At 32.0% G+C, this 15,000-nt stretch overlaps 5 protein-coding genes across 7 annotated transcripts in view; 3 read left to right on the forward strand and 2 right to left on the reverse strand.

Moving 5' to 3' along the window:
* Window positions 1–1,071, reverse strand: part of LOC111687520 (syntaxin-12) — a 3,999-nt gene extending 2,928 nt beyond the window's left edge. Inside the window, exons 1-2 of the mRNA XM_046951450.1 lie at window positions 934–1,071; window positions 14–777 (exon numbers count right to left, since the gene is read on the reverse strand). Of these exons, the coding sequence (XP_046807406.1) occupies window positions 14–686 (673 nt within the window). The 5' untranslated portion in view covers window positions 687–777; window positions 934–1,071. The remainder of the gene's footprint in view (window positions 1–13; window positions 778–933) is intronic.
* LOC111687514 (putative aldehyde dehydrogenase family 7 member A1 homolog) overlaps window positions 1–11,691 on the reverse strand; it is a 17,237-nt gene extending 5,546 nt beyond the window's left edge. The window contains exons 1-3 of one of the 2 annotated variants that reach the window (XM_046951675.1): window positions 11,559–11,691; window positions 7,882–8,521; window positions 6,804–7,819 (exon numbers count right to left, since the gene is read on the reverse strand). In XM_046951675.1, coding sequence (XP_046807631.1) covers window positions 6,818–7,819; window positions 7,882–8,520 — 1,641 coding nt within the window. In that variant the 5' untranslated portion in view covers window position 8,521; window positions 11,559–11,691 and the 3' untranslated portion in view covers window positions 6,804–6,817. Of the gene's footprint in view, window positions 1–6,698; window positions 7,820–7,881; window positions 8,522–11,558 lie in introns of those variants that run through there. The other variant, XM_023449951.2, reaches the window with a different exon arrangement.
* Window positions 5,021–5,624, forward strand: LOC111687515 (SOSS complex subunit C homolog). Of its 2 annotated transcripts, none has more exons than XM_023449952.2 (3): window positions 5,021–5,180; window positions 5,246–5,361; window positions 5,424–5,624. In XM_023449952.2, exons 1-3 carry the CDS (start codon window positions 5,150–5,152, stop codon window positions 5,622–5,624), a joined length of 348 nt encoding a protein of 115 aa, XP_023305720.2. In that variant the 5' UTR covers window positions 5,021–5,149. The 2 variants fall into 2 exon arrangements, with proteins under 2 accessions (XP_023305720.2, XP_023305721.2); XM_023449953.2 differs by having other exon boundaries at window positions 5,439–5,624.
* LOC111687516 (rRNA N6-adenosine-methyltransferase Mettl5) lies at window positions 5,695–6,798 on the forward strand. The gene is made up of 4 exons (XM_023449954.2): window positions 5,695–5,830; window positions 5,898–6,029; window positions 6,086–6,309; window positions 6,495–6,798. Exons 1-4 carry the CDS (start codon window positions 5,699–5,701, stop codon window positions 6,652–6,654), a joined length of 648 nt encoding a protein of 215 aa, XP_023305722.2. The 5' UTR covers window positions 5,695–5,698; the 3' UTR covers window positions 6,655–6,798.
* Window positions 11,692–13,041: 1,350 nt separating the features above from the next.
* The window catches only part of LOC111687513, a 7,331-nt gene continuing 5,372 nt past the window's right edge, over window positions 13,042–15,000 (forward strand). The window contains exons 1-3 of the mRNA XM_023449950.2: window positions 13,042–13,772; window positions 13,832–14,017; window positions 14,805–15,000. The exon at window positions 14,805–15,000 is cut by the window's right edge and continues 456 nt beyond it. Of these exons, the coding sequence (XP_023305718.2) occupies window positions 13,698–13,772; window positions 13,832–14,017; window positions 14,805–15,000 (457 nt within the window). The 5' untranslated portion in view covers window positions 13,042–13,697. The remainder of the gene's footprint in view (window positions 13,773–13,831; window positions 14,018–14,804) is intronic.

The raw sequence follows: 15,000 nt of genomic DNA on the forward strand, positions 1-15,000 counted from the left end.
GCCTTCCACTTACCCACTTCTTCACCCTGCGCCTGCACCAGAGCCGTTATGGTACGCATTATTTTATTAACATCCAATATATCCGCCTCCACCTGTTTCAATTGCCGCTCACGATCCACCAGCATATCATGTTCAAACTGCATTTGTTGTTGCTGTAATTGTTGTTGTCTCTGTAACAATTCTTCCGTATCGGCTTCACGGTCATCTTGCATTTGAGCCAATTGAGGTTGTGTATAAGTTTGACGCATAGCTTGAGCTATACGTCTCTGTATATTGGAATATCTTTCCACAACACTGCGAAAATCATTTGTTAGTTTTTCCAATTGTAATTTCTGTTGTTTATCTCCACGTCGGACAATGGCCGTAAGTCTTTGCAAATCAATGGAAGTGGCCTCTATGCGTGAATTGCATTTAGTGTGTATATCATGTACCTTATCACGTGTCGACTGTTGATCACGCGGTGTACCCAAAATTTGTAGAATTTTATCCAATTGTTTAGAAGAAGAGTTAACTGCTTGTATATTGTGACCAATATCTTCACTCAAAGACATAAATTCTGTGGGACTAAAGCCAGAGAAATTAACATCGGGTATATTAGTAGAAGAACTCATCATGTTGGTGTTCGAAGATGAAGTGGCACCGTAATCACGATGTGATGCTGAACCATTATTAAGATTTTGAGACATCTTCAGCAAATCAAGCTCTTTCAAGCTCTATTAATCTCAATTGAACTTTTTTTGTTGTTGTTTTTATTATTTTAGCTAAATTGTTGATAATCTTCAAAAAAGAAAAAACGAATAAACAACACACATTATTTTGGAAAAGATAATACAGACATTATTTTAAAAATTGAAAACGAATTAAAAATATGCAAATAAAACAAAATAAATTCTTTGTATAAACACAACACAACAAACCACTTGTATATACTACCTATTACCGCCCCCTTTTAAAACAACTTTACAACTGACTTCTATAAACAATTTCTTTATAATAATTAATTGTTATAGTCAAAAAGTTTTTATTATATGATTCATCCGTTGTAGTTATTTACTCTAAAAGTGCATTAACTTTGTTTTCGTTTTCTTTACTTATCATTTAAATTTAGTGCCGTTTATGGAATTCAACCCGCATTGTAATAGAAACATATTATAAGATTTCATTAAACAATAATTATTATTTTTTTTTAAACCACAAAATTCTTTATGTTCATTAGAATGTTTATCTCTCTCTAGTAGATGTTTAGAAAAAAAGTTCATTATCATTTTCAGTAATATAGACAAACTTAGTAGGGCTTCATTGTTGCTTGTGTAGCTTAAGTAAGGTAAATAGAAAGAATTCATTAAGAATTAAATTTGAAAAGAAATGCGATAAGAAATACTTCATGTGCTTGACTACGCAAAATGTTTATTTAATAATTAATTATAAGATAAGCGATAAAAATCTCTAGCTTTACCGCAAGTAAAGTTAGATTTTAGATTCTTAAACAATATTGAAAAATTTTGTATTATTGCTGAGAATATAAACAATATTTTCATAGAAAATTTACTCTAAAGCTAAGAATTCCCTTCATAGAAAACAGGCTCAAAAGATGAACATTCTTTTTTATAGAAAACTTGCTTAAAAGATAAGCATTCTTCTCATTGAAAACTTGCTCAGAAATTGTGAATTCTTCTCATAGAAAACTTGCTCAAAAGATAAGCATTTTTCTTATAGAAAACTTGCTCATAAATTGAAAATACTTTTCATAGAAACATGCTCAAAGCTTGCTGTGAAGCTAGGGAATAATTTCATAGAAAACTTGCTCAAAGATAAACATTCATTTCATAGAAAACTAGCTCAAAGAAGAGCATTCTTTTCATAAAAAAACTTTGCTCAAAGATGAACATTCTTTTCATAGAAAACTTGCTCAAGAGATAAGCATTCTTCTCACAGTAAACCTGCTCCAAAACTGAGGATTACTTTTATAAAAAACTTGCTCAAAAACTCAGAATCCTTTTTATATAAAATTTCCTCGAAAACTGAGCATTCTTTTTATATAAAACTTGCTCAGAAATTGAAAATTCTTCTCATAGAAAACTTGCTGAAAAATTTTACTTAAAACATTCTTTATTTAAAAATTTGCATTATTTTTGATCAAATAATTAAATTCTAACAATGATTCATTAATAAATAAACTTAAACAAACCTTTAGATTAAATACATATACTTTTACCATAATTTGTTATTCATTTACTGAATTCTCCACCCTTAAATGCAACAAATGTACACATATACATACCTAAGTGCAAAAAAATTTAATTGCAACTCATTTCAACTGCATGTTTACTGACTTTAATCGTTTTAATATAATACCCAGAAATCAGATATCTAATATTACCTACACAAATATAGTTAATATTTATCATTGCTATGTTTCAACACACATTTCCACAGTGCAACAAATTTATATAAAATTTATTGTCGTCAGGCGATATTGCAACATATTACACTAACAACAACAAGAAAATAACAGCAAAACCTAAAGCAAGACCAAGGACAGACAAAACAGAGTACCCCACAGCAGAATAACAGACTGTGGGGTAGGGTGGTACATATAGGAAAAAAACATTAACTAAAAAAGAAAATCGGGGCGGAGATGAAAATCAAGACAAAGTAATTAAAATTGAAGAGAAATTTAAAAAAAATATATATATATAGAGAATTTGTGGCCACCAGCTTACCTTAAATGTTAAATAGGTTTATACACTTCTTAGAACTTTTCAAGTAACTAAATTACTTTTTTATTCAATTTATTTAAATATTTTAAAGGTAAAAAACTAATTTATTGTTATATTTATTGTATTAATTTAAAAAAAGAAATGAAAAACTACACAAGCAAAAAAAATCTATTTTTTCTGCTGCTGGAAAAACACTTTACAAAAACAATTTGTCAAATAAAACGCAATTGGCAAAAACAAAGAAACAACAACTTGACAATTCATAACACAGCTGTTGTTCGGTTGTATTTAAAACAGAGTTGTATTTTATTAAAACAGAGTGGGTATTTTACAACACTATTTACGAATATATAAAGTTAATGGTAATTTAAATAATAGAAAAAAATTATTTTTGAACAGAATGGCCCACAAAAGATTTTTACACAGCTATTAAAAAGTTGTCATATTTTTAAGAATATTTAAAGTTAATGATTATTAATTTATTGATTCTTCTTAATAAAATATCATTAGAGAAAAATAATTCTTAAATAAAATATTATATTTTTTATTTTTATGGCATATTTTTTAATTTAAAATTTTTATGGCAAGCATATTTTCGAAATTTCCAATTTTTATAGTATATTTTCGAAATTACAAGATATTAAAATTTTCTAATATTTTTGTTGTTTTTAGAAAATTTTCTATTTTTATAGCATATTTTTTAATTTAAAATTTTATGGCAAGCATATTTTCGAAATTTCCAAATTTTAAGGTATATATTCGAAATTGCATATTATTATTATTATCACATAATTTCGAAATTGCCTTATTATTATGGCATAATTTCGAAATGGCTTACTTTTATAGCATATTTTCGAAATTGCCCATAAATTAAGCTAATTTTCGAAATTGCATACTATTATAGAACATTTTCAAAATTTCCTACTATTATAAAATATTTCGAAATTTCCAACTCTTTTAACATATTTTCGAAATTGCCCTATTATTATGGTTTAATTTCAAAATGGCTTGCTTTTATAGCATATTTTCGAAATTGCCCATAATTTAAGATTATTTTCGAAATTGCAAAATTATTATCATATAATTTCGAAATTGCCCTATTATTATGGCATAATTTCGAAATGGCTTACTTTTATAGCATATTTGAGCATATTTTCGAAATTGCATATTATTACAGAACATTTTCAAAATTTCCTATTATTTTAAAATTTTTCGAAATTTTCAACTCTTATAAGATATTTACGAAATTGCCTAATATTATGGTATAATTTGGCTTACTTTTATAGCATATTTTCGAAATTGCCCATAATTTAAGCTTATTTTCGAAATTGCATATTATTATCACATAATTTTGAAATTGCCCTATTATTATGGCAAATTTTCAAAATTGCATATTATTACAGAACATTTTCGAAATTTTCTATTATTTTAAAATATTTCGAAATTTTCAACTCTTATAAGATATTTACGAAATTGCCTATTATTATGATATAATTTGGAAATGCCTTACTTTTATAGCTTATTTTCGAAATTGTCCATAATTAAAGCTTATTTTCAAAATTGCATATCTCAAAATTTCCTATTATTATAAAATATTTCAAAATTTTCTTATTTTACGAAATTGCCTATTATTATGGTATAATATGAAAATACTTTACTTTTATAGAATATTTTCAAAATTGCCCATAATTAAAGTTTATTTTCAAAATTGCATATTATTAAAGAACATTTTCAAAATTTCCTATTATAAAATATTTCAAAATTTTCAACTCTTATAAGATATTTTCGAAATTATTTTAGAATATTTCAGAAATTTTCTATTTTTAAAGAATATTTTCGAAATTGATTTTAATTAGGCATATTTTCGAAATTGCATATTTTTATTTAATATTTTTTAATTTACGTATTTTTCATAGTATATTCGAAATTGCATACTTTAATGCCATAAGTTTGAAATTACCTTTTTTTGCATTTAAAACTTTCTATTTTAAATTTTGAATACAAATTGAAAAGAGTTGCTACTCTTAATATTAAGATAATTTTAATTTTTAGATTGAAATAACTATAATAATCACCATTTTCTGTAGAACGTTTTATGGAGACTGGTTTATTTACAAACAGTCTATTATACAAAGATTTTTTTAAGAAAAGTCGTTATACCAAGTCTTCATACAACCCCTTGTATTTGTTATAGTATGACGAGCTAGGGTTTCTATAAATCTTCATACACTTCACTTCTTCATACACGGCATATGTTAAATTAAGCTGACAATTTAAAAGCCGCCGGTATTTAAAAAATAAACCGGCGCTATCGAATATTTTTCACCGACTTTTATCTCTGAACGGCATGTTTTTCTGCCTGTGGCTTTTAACAAAAAATCATTTTATTTATAGTTTTTGTTAATTTATTTGTGCTGAATATATATTTGATGGCTTTTCCTACACTAGGAGCACAACAAGGTAAAATATTTATTAAAATAAAAAGTGTACTTCGATTAAATCTATCTATCCACTTGCTATACTAGAAACAAATCGTAAAATTCTGGAAGATTTACAATTAAAACGACAACTTTTACAAAAAGGCGTCAATCCAGTGGCTGATATTAATCTCGGTACCGGTCTCTCTACACCTCTCAACCAGGTAAGATTATTTTGCTAATTCTGCCCCATTGAGAAATCAATAACAGACTCTACATAAACTAGATGCCCACTACACAGTTGTTGGGTCAACCAACGGATTTTCCGCAGACCAGCAGTGCCATAACTGTGCCACGCTCAGTCTTTAATCCTACAAGTGCCACCACTTTGGGCTATTTTATTAGTCAGGATTCACATTACGGCAATTCGTTTATACCGGTCTTACCTCGTTTGGATCCCATAACCACCAATCATACCGCTAAATAGGGTTAACTGTAAAAATACATCTGTGTCTATAATTCTCTTCTAATTATTCTTAAGTATTAAATAAATTTTCAAGAATGGCTCGTATGAGAATGAAAAAATTGGAAGAATATTTGTCGGGAGTTGATGGTTTTGAGAAGCCCAAAATAAAATTGGAACAGTACCCTACACCACCGCATATAGCTAGCTGTGTTTTATATAATATACAAGTAAGTTTATATTTCGTTTTTCAATTTGAGTTAAAAAAAAAACAAAATTGATTTGTATGGAATACAGGCACAATTTGAGGACTTGGAGGGTAAATTAGTGGGAGATCTTGGTGCTGGCTGTGGCATGTTGAGCATAGGCTCATTTCTATTAGGTGCTCAGCTGACAGTAGGCTTTGAATTGGATCCAGATGCTATAGATGTAAGTCTAACTTTGATTAGTTTAATATCCATTTTAATTTAATTATATTTCTTTAGGTTTTTCGTTATAATGTTACGGAAATGGAATTGCCCGCCATTGATTGTATACAGGCAAATGTTTTACAATTACCCGGCACTAAATGGGAAAATTGTTTTGATACTATTGTCACCAATCCACCATTTGGTACGAAAAATAATGTTGGCATGGATATGCGTTTCATAGAAACTGGCGTGCATTTGGCCACTACGGCTGTATATTCATTACATAAAACTTCAACTAGGTAAGGAAAATGTTAAGGAGTCTTTTAGGAAAAGTTATAAAAAGAAGATATTGTTGTCCTAGATTATAAAAAATTAGAATTTAAGCTCTGGAAATATGATTCTTGTATTCCGTTTAAATAAAATACCAATTAACCTTTGATATCATCCGATCTTAAGCAGCAAAATGTCTTCTATTATCTTCCAGGGACTACATACTTAAAAAATCCAAAGAATGGAATGTCAAGGGACAAGTCGTAGCCGAACTTAAATATAACATAGAAGCCAGTTATAAATTTCATAAAAACAAATCTGTAGATATTGAAGTTGACTTTTGGCGTTTCGATGTAACCGATAAAGAATTCTAGCTGTAATTTTGTTAAATAGAAAAAGTCTCTACAACTAAATATAATTCCAGAAAAGATAATTTATTTTAAAAAATTTACAAAAAAACATAAAAATTAAAAACCTATAAAGAATGCATTTTAAACAAAGCTAAATAAAATCTGTTTAAAAACTTAAACTTATGAATTACTCTACATTGAAGACAACACCTTGGGCACAAGCCAATTCACCGGAATGATTGACAGTAATGGTGGCTCTCTTGCAGTATTGTTTCCAGGCATCAGAGCCAGATTCGCGACCACCGCCAGTATGTTTTTCACCGCCGAAAGCACCACCAATTTCAGCACCATTGGTAGTAGTGTTAATATTGACAATACCACAGTCGGAACCCTGAGCACCAATCCACTTGAAGGCCTTGGACATGTTTTCGGTGAAAATGGCAGAGGATAGACCCTGTTCAACTTCATTATTCCATGCGATTGCCTCTTCAACTGATTTAGTTTTCAAGACATAAACAATGGGTGCGAAAGTTTCACGGTGTACAACGGGAGCATCGTGGGCCAAACCAGTGATAATGGTGGGCTCAACAAAGAAACCTTCACGTGGCAAAACTTTACCACCGAAAGCTACTTTGCCACCCAATTTGACGGCCTCTTCAATGGTGTTCTTATAACCATCAATATTCTGTTGTGAATGGACTGGACCCACCAAAGTGTTGGCATCCAATTGATGACCAATGCGGGATAAAACTTGTTGATATTTGCCGGTAAGTTCCTTAACAAAAGTATCGTAAAGTTTCTCGTGAACAATAATACGTCTGGTGGTGGTGCAACGTTGTCCTGAAGTGCCAATGCAACCGAATAAAGCAGCATCTAAGGCCATTTTAAGATTAGCATCTTCATTGATAACCAAGGCATTGTTGCCGCCCAATTCCAAAATAACTTTGCCAAAACGTTTTTGCACTTCAACGCCCACATCACGGCCAGTTTGGCAACTGCCAGTAAAGGATACCAATTTAACACGGTTGTCGGCAACCAGCTTTTTGCCTACATCAGTGCCGCCCTGGCACAAAGTGGTAATGGGTGGCAAATTGTTGCGTTTCAAGACATCGGCTACGATTTTGGTGGTGGCCACAGAAACCAAGGCAGTGCTGGGGGCTCCCTTCCATAAAACACTGTTACCACAGGTCTTTAAAGGAAATTCCAAATAAATTAATATGTTTGATTACTTCAAATAATATACAAACTCACCAAAGCAATAGCTGCATTCCAGCCGAATACAGCATTGGGGAAATTGTAGGCAGAGATAACACCCACCAAACCCAGAGGACGCCAGGCCTCCAAAATAGTATGCTGAGCTCTTTCCGAATTGATCATTTGTCCAGCATAGATACGTGACAAACCCACAGCATAATCACAGATATCAATGAACTCTTGTACTTCACCCTGACCTTCACTGTAGATTTTACCCACTTCCAAACTTACTAATTTACCCAAAGGTTCCTTATATTTACGCAATTCATCACCGATTTGTCTCACGATTTCACCTCTAACAGGCGCGGGTACTTGACACCATTCCTTATAGGCCTCAACACCAGCCTTAATGGATTCTTCCATTTCTTGGACGGTACCAGTGCGTACCGAGGCAATAGGTTTACCGGTACCGGGATCTACAGAGGTAACAACATCTCCTGAACCCTTCCAGGAACCAGTAAATACACCAGGATTTTCACGTTCCAAACCAATATCCTTTAAGAACGAATATTCGGGTGTATCAATCAAATAGTTGCTGGCTCTTACGGTGGAGCTAAGATGCAAGGCAGCAATTTTTTGAGTTTGTTGAAGAGGAAGATTCTTGAGAATACCAACAGCACGACAGAGTTGAGCCATTCTGTAAGTAATGGGAGAGAGAGGAAACGTGAGTGAGAAATGTGTGAATATGTTTAATATTTTGGAGAAATGTGGACTATAGACTGACCTATCCGACTGACCATGGACTATAGTGTATTAAAAGGTTTAGACTATACATGTCTCATAGTGTGGACTATAGTCTAGACAATAGTAATATAGTCTATAACGTGTAGAATAATCTGGTTTAGTTTTGTTTGCCCTGGATTATAGTCCAGAGTATAATAGGTCTATAATATAATCTAGAGATTCAGACTATAGTGTAGTTTATAACTTTGATTATTATCTAGTTTAGATTAGGTTGATAGGAGGATGTATACTACATCAAATCCGAAGAAATACACCTAGGCCACAATCGGGCCTGTTGTGCGCTCCTTATCATGAAAAGGAGCGCACAACTAAGAATCTTCTAATCAGTGTTTCTCTCATCCCTATTTTTAGTTCAGCTTTTGTTGCGTCGAATGGTTCTGCGTTTGTCAGGTTAACTGTCTTGAGCTTCCTTTCCTTTAAAGCTACTACATTCGCTCTTTCGTTACTACTACCCCCTAGTGGGCTGGTACCCATATGATGGGAACCTTACCTCTGGGAAAGTATTCAGTTAAAGCTTTCTTACAATCCAATACGGTCTTAGATTTAGTTCTATATCCTGATATCGCCCTAATTGCCTTCTGCATGTCGGTAAATATATTAAGCTCTGTGGGCGCCATATTTATTCTAATCCAGATAACGCATTCCATAATTGCTCGTACTTCCGCCTTGAAGCTTGTGTTATGTTATAATCTAGTTAAGTTTGGTCTATCCTTCAAAATTTTATCCGTTAATAATCTGAATTATAGTCTAGACTATAATTGGCACCATATATCTATAATCGAACTATTGTCTAGACTATAGTCTGGATTATAGTATATTCCAATCAATAGTTTAGTTTATAGTCTAATCTATAGTCTCGACAATATTTTAGTCTATATTTTGAACTTTATGTAGTCTGGACTTTAACTCGCTATAGTCTGGTCTCTAGTTTGGGTTATAGTATGGACTTTATTCAATTTTATAGCTTAGACTATAATCTAGCATAAAGTTTGGATTATCGACTAGTATATATATATAGTCTACTCCATAGTCCGAACTGGCCTCTACTCTATAGTCTGTACTGTCGACTAGTCAATAGTCTGAATCATAGTGGAGTCTAGTTTATATCGGATCATATGTCAATTCTATTGTTAGGTTATATGCTTTTCACTATGGGCTCAAAAATTGAATGTGGTGGACCTAACCTATAGTCTAGTCTATAGTCTTTACTATCATGTAGTCTATAGTCTTTTCTATCGTCTAGTCTTTAGTCTTTACTAGCGTCTAGTCTATAGTCTTTACTATCGTCTAGTCTATAGTTTTTACTATCGTCTAGTCTATAGTTTTTACTATCGTATAGTCTATAGTTTTTACTATCGTCTAGTCTATAGTCTTTACTGTCGTCTAGTCTATAGTCTATACTATAGTTTTTACTATCGTCTAGTCTATAGTCTTTACTATCGTCTAGTCTATAGTCTTTACTATAGTCTAGTCTATAGTCATTACTACAGTCTAGTCTATAATCTTTACTATAGTCTAGTCCATAGACTTTACTATAGTCTAGTCTATAGTTTTAACTATCGTCTAGTCTATAGTCTTTAATATCGTGTAGTCTATAGTCTTTACTATCGTCTATATTACTATAGACTAGACGATAGTAAAGACTATAGACTAGTCTTTACTATCGTCTAGTCTATAGTTTTACTATCGTTTAGTCTTTAGTCTTAATATCGTTTTGTCTATAAACTTTACTATCGTCTAGTTTATAGTCTTTACGATAGTCTAGTCTATGGTTTTTACTATCGTCTAGTTTAAAGTCTTTACTATCGTCTAGTCTATAGTCCAGATTGTCATCTAGTCTATAGTCTGAGCTACATTATCGTCTGGTGCAGTATTTTGGTCTTTAGTTTATTTAGTCTTTAGTCTAGTCTATAGTCTTGTCAATAGTTTAGTCTATAGTCTCCCTTATGCTTTAGTTTCAAGACTACAATCTAGATTGTAATCTAGTATTGAATTCCTTGTAATAAGAAAACAAAACTCCTGGATTATCCCAATTTACAATGCCCATAACACACCCATTTTCATAACACATGTTTATAACCGAACTAACACTCTGATAATGCAAACATGAATATGATTATGGTAAGCGATAACATACAGTAAACCGATAACACACCGGGTAACATGTTTATACGAACTTATAAAATAAAATCTCTTCCATAGATTAGATGCGTTATTATTTTTTATAATAACAAATAAATTTGTTTATTTAGCACTCGTATAGTTTCTATGGAATATTTTCGAAAAAAAACACACAGAAATATCTCTTAATTGAAACGATAACAAGGGTATATAAAGCTGGGTAAACAATTTGAGACCATATCTCTAGAAGTGAAAATAATTAGAGATATAAATTGGACAAAATGGTTGATATTGAAAATCAAACTAGATTTGAAAACAATTAATTACTATAGTTTATAGTTAAATATCTTGAGAGTTATGGTTTGTTTCGAGAGAAAAGAACATGTTTTTTTAGAATCACATTGCAGTTATAAGCCCCCTATTTTAAGGGAACTAAACTTTTGATTGTAATGAACGAAATTGTAATGTTATTTAATAGGACAATGATTTGCATATATAAGACGCAATTATTAAACTTTTGGGAGCCCAATCCTTCTTCAATTTCAAATCGGCCAAAAGAATATATATTTTTGGAAAAAATTTTATAAAAAAAACTGCGACAAATTAAACTTTAACGGATTTACACATATAAATCTGTTATAATTGAATCTAAAGTTCTCCGGAATCATATACAACTAATAAAATCATTTAATAATATATTTATCTATTCTTTGCAAAAAAATCTCAAATACTTTTGTCTTTTAAATTAAATAACAATAGGTACCATCATATACGTATCACAGACTTTTCAAAATTTATAAATCACTCACTTGTTTGTAATTGATAAGATTTAGTTGTTGAAAAAAAAAATCGTTTATTTTTCAAAAAATTTTCTTCTACTCAGCTCGAAGTCCCGCTAACAACTAATAATTCAACTTTCGCTTTTCTGTACTAGGGGTATTTTCAAGATCCCAACTAAACGAAGCATTTAGTCGTTTATTCTTATCATTTAACCGGCTTTTTTTCTCTCTCTCATATTGTTATTGTTTATTTAAGTTTGTTTTTTTAGAAATATTAAAAAAATCTGTCCATTTTTTTACTGATAAGAATTATTGAAATTGTTTGTTTGATATTTTTATACCCTACATCACTATAGTGGGGTGGGTAAATTGGGTTTGTGCAGATGTTTGTAACGCACAATAATATTGGTCCTATACCCATGTTAAAGTAAACCAATCGTCTCAGAAACCTTTTTTGAGTCGATTTAGCTATGTCCGTCCGTCCATGTAAACCTTGTAATCAAACTACAGGTCGCAATTTCAATGAAATTTGGTACATGATCTTCTGTTGCCCCAGGGACAAAGCCTATGGTTAAAATCGATCCATTTTTTCATCTAGCTCCATACAACTGAACCCCCGAATAAGACTTGTAAACCTTGCAATCAAACTACAGGTCACAATTATGAAGATAATTCAATGAAATTTGGCACATGATCTTCTATGGTATCGTAAACGAAAAGTATTGTTCCAGAGACGAAGCCTATTAAAAATGATTAAGATAGGTCCATTATTTCACCTAGCCCCGATACAACTGAACCCCCGAATAAGAATTGTAAACCTTGTAATCAAACTACAGGTCACAATTTTGGAAGCCCAGGGACGAAGCCTATGGTTAAGATCGGTCCATTATTTCACCTAGCCTCCATACAACTGAACCCGCTGAATAGGACTTGTAAACCTCGTAATCAAACTACAGGTTACAATTTTGGAGATGGTACCGTAAACGAAGCCTTTTGTTCCAGGGACGAAGCCTATGGTAAAGATCGGTCCATTATTTCACCTAGGCCCCGATACAACTGAACACTTGAATAAGTCTTGTAAACCTTGTAATCAAATTACAGGTCACAATTTTGGAAATAATTCAATGAAATTTGACATATGATCTTCTATGGTACGGTAAATGAAGTCTATTGTCCCAGGGACGAAGCCTATTGAAAATGGTTAACATCGGTCCATTATTTCACCTAGGCCCCGTACAACTGAACCCCCGAATATGACTTGTAAACCTTGTAATCAAACTACGTTGCAATTTTGCAGATAATTCCATGAAATTTGGTTCATGATCTTCCCCCTAAATGAAGCCTATTGTCTCAATGACGAAGCCTATTGTCCACTATTCACCTAGTCCCCAAACAACTGAACTCGACGAATAGGGGTTTTAGGTTCATAATTATGTTTAATATACTCATATCTCGAAAAAAGCTACAAAACCAAGTTCTATACTAGACTTGATGACCCGCACGAATCCTATATTTATAGGGCCTCAAATGACCCTAACCCCTATGCGAAGCCCCCATCAAAATTCCACTTAAATGTCCACAATTTTATTCAACAATAAACGGCTTAAGTATGTATATCTGAAGGCAAGGTACAATTCAATTTAAATGCTTTATAATGACAACTAAATCACATTTTATTTTTGTAAAAAGTGTAGGGTATAGACATTTAAAATATTGCACTTTACTTATCTTGAGATTACACAAATATATGAGTTTTAGAATTAGAGACAAGATAAGTAAGATTTTCTAAAAGAACACATCTGGGATTTAAGATTATAAGAGGATGGTTTGAAGAATAAAAGCCCCCCATCACACGAGCACACAACTGATATGATCTGTCAAAATTTTGTGTAAAAGAGAATGGATGGTATTGTCTAAACGCAAGCCATCGCAAATTGAGACAAAACACGAATCGACAGGGTTGTTGACAGTCAGGTGAATCTCTTTATAATCATTTATACATCAAAGAGCATTCCAATAACATCAAACAATAAAGTTATGGGTACCATAACAACCAAAGATTTCTGTTAAATCGATAACTGAAACATTTCAGTTAGAACTGTAACATAGAACTGTAAAATATCTTCTTTTCAAATTCAACAAAAACTTACATAAAAAATCTCTTCCAACATGGAGGTTATGGAAGAAGGTAATCTTATGGACCGTGTGCCGATTTTACTGCAGCGAGATTTACAATATTATCAGGTTTACCTTACAAAATTTACTTTGAAATATTATTTTTATATTATTCTTACATAACTCAGACACATCAAAGAGTCCTGCAAGAACGTTTGTGTCCCGGTGTGGTGGGTGGTAAATTGGATTTTCCTCGTTATGCTTCTTTTGCAGCCATTAAAATTATACTCTGGTGGGAGGATGAATACTTTGCTTCGTATAGAAAACATTCCGGTTTATTACATACGGAACAGGAATTGAATGAAGGAGATTTTGTGAGTTTTTTTACGGAAAGAAAGCTTAGTTAGGGTTATTGCTTTAGAGAAATCATAGTCTAGTCTTCAGATTGGAATATAGTCCAGACTATATACTAGAAAATAGACTAAACTATCTTCCATGCTAAACACTTTCCTATAGACTAAACTAAAGTTCATAATATAGAATAAGCTAATCTATAATCAAAACAATAGTAAAGCCTATAGTCTAGTATATAGCATAGTCTATGGTCAAGCCTATAGCCTAGTCTATGATCTAGTCTACATTCTACTCTATAGTCCAGTCTATAGTCTAGTCTATAGTGTAGTCTATAGTGAAGGCTATAGTCTAGTCTGTAGTCTAGTCTATAGTCTACTCTATAGTCTAGTCTATAGTCTAGTCTAGTCTATAGTCTAGTCTATAGTCTAGTCTATAGTCTAGTCTATAGTCTAGCCTAGACTATAGTCTAGTCTATAGTCTAGTCTATAGTCTAGTCTATAGTCTAGTCTATAGTCTAGTCTATAGTCTAGTCTATAGTCTAGTCTATAGTCTAGTCTATAGTCTAGTCTATAGTCTAGTCTATAGTCTAGTCTATAGTCTAGTCTATAGTCTAGTCTATAGTCTAGTCTATAGTCTAGTCTATAGTCTAGTCTATAGTCTAGTCTATAGTCTAGTCTATAGTCAAGTCTATAGTCTGGTCTATAGTCCAGTCTACTTCTGATAATCTAGTCTATAATTTAAACTGTGATAGTGTAGTGTGCAATCTAGTCTTTAGTAGTCTGAAAAATATTCAAAATTTCTTTCCAGTCTTCCGTTGTGGTAAAAAGTTCTGATCCCGATAAATTCGTTAGTCTGGTCACCAAATCTGCCGATTTATTACTAGAACATTTGCATGTTCTCTCACAAGAATCTCTCGATCATGCTGATCTTTCAGTACTTACAGCGACCATAGGAGCAGCGGCTCTAGTACGCAACTGTTTAAATGTTTATCTACAAGCGGCAA

The sequence above is a fragment of the Lucilia cuprina genome, chromosome 5 (assembly GCF_022045245.1).
Source record: "Lucilia cuprina isolate Lc7/37 chromosome 5, ASM2204524v1, whole genome shotgun sequence".
NCBI lineage: Eukaryota > Metazoa > Arthropoda > Insecta > Diptera > Calliphoridae > Lucilia > Lucilia cuprina.

Bases quoted from the DNA above. Each gene is read 5' to 3' on its own strand.
- LOC111687515 (XM_023449952.2), top strand. From the start codon at position 5,150: ATGGCTTTTCCTACACTAGGAGCACAACAAG. The intron at 5,181-5,245 runs GTAAAATATTTA...TTGCTATACTAG, and splicing joins TACACTAGGAGCACAACAAG to AAACAAATCGTAAAATTCTG. The intron at 5,362-5,423 runs GTAAGATTATTT...TACATAAACTAG, and splicing joins TCTCTACACCTCTCAACCAG to ATGCCCACTACACAGTTGTT.
- LOC111687516 (XM_023449954.2), top strand. From the start codon at position 5,699: ATGGCTCGTATGAGAATGAAAAAATTGGAAGAATATTTGTCGGGAGTT. The intron at 6,030-6,085 runs GTAAGTCTAACT...ATATTTCTTTAG, and splicing joins TGGATCCAGATGCTATAGAT to GTTTTTCGTTATAATGTTAC. The intron at 6,310-6,494 runs GTAAGGAAAATG...ATTATCTTCCAG, and splicing joins TTACATAAAACTTCAACTAG to GGACTACATACTTAAAAAAT.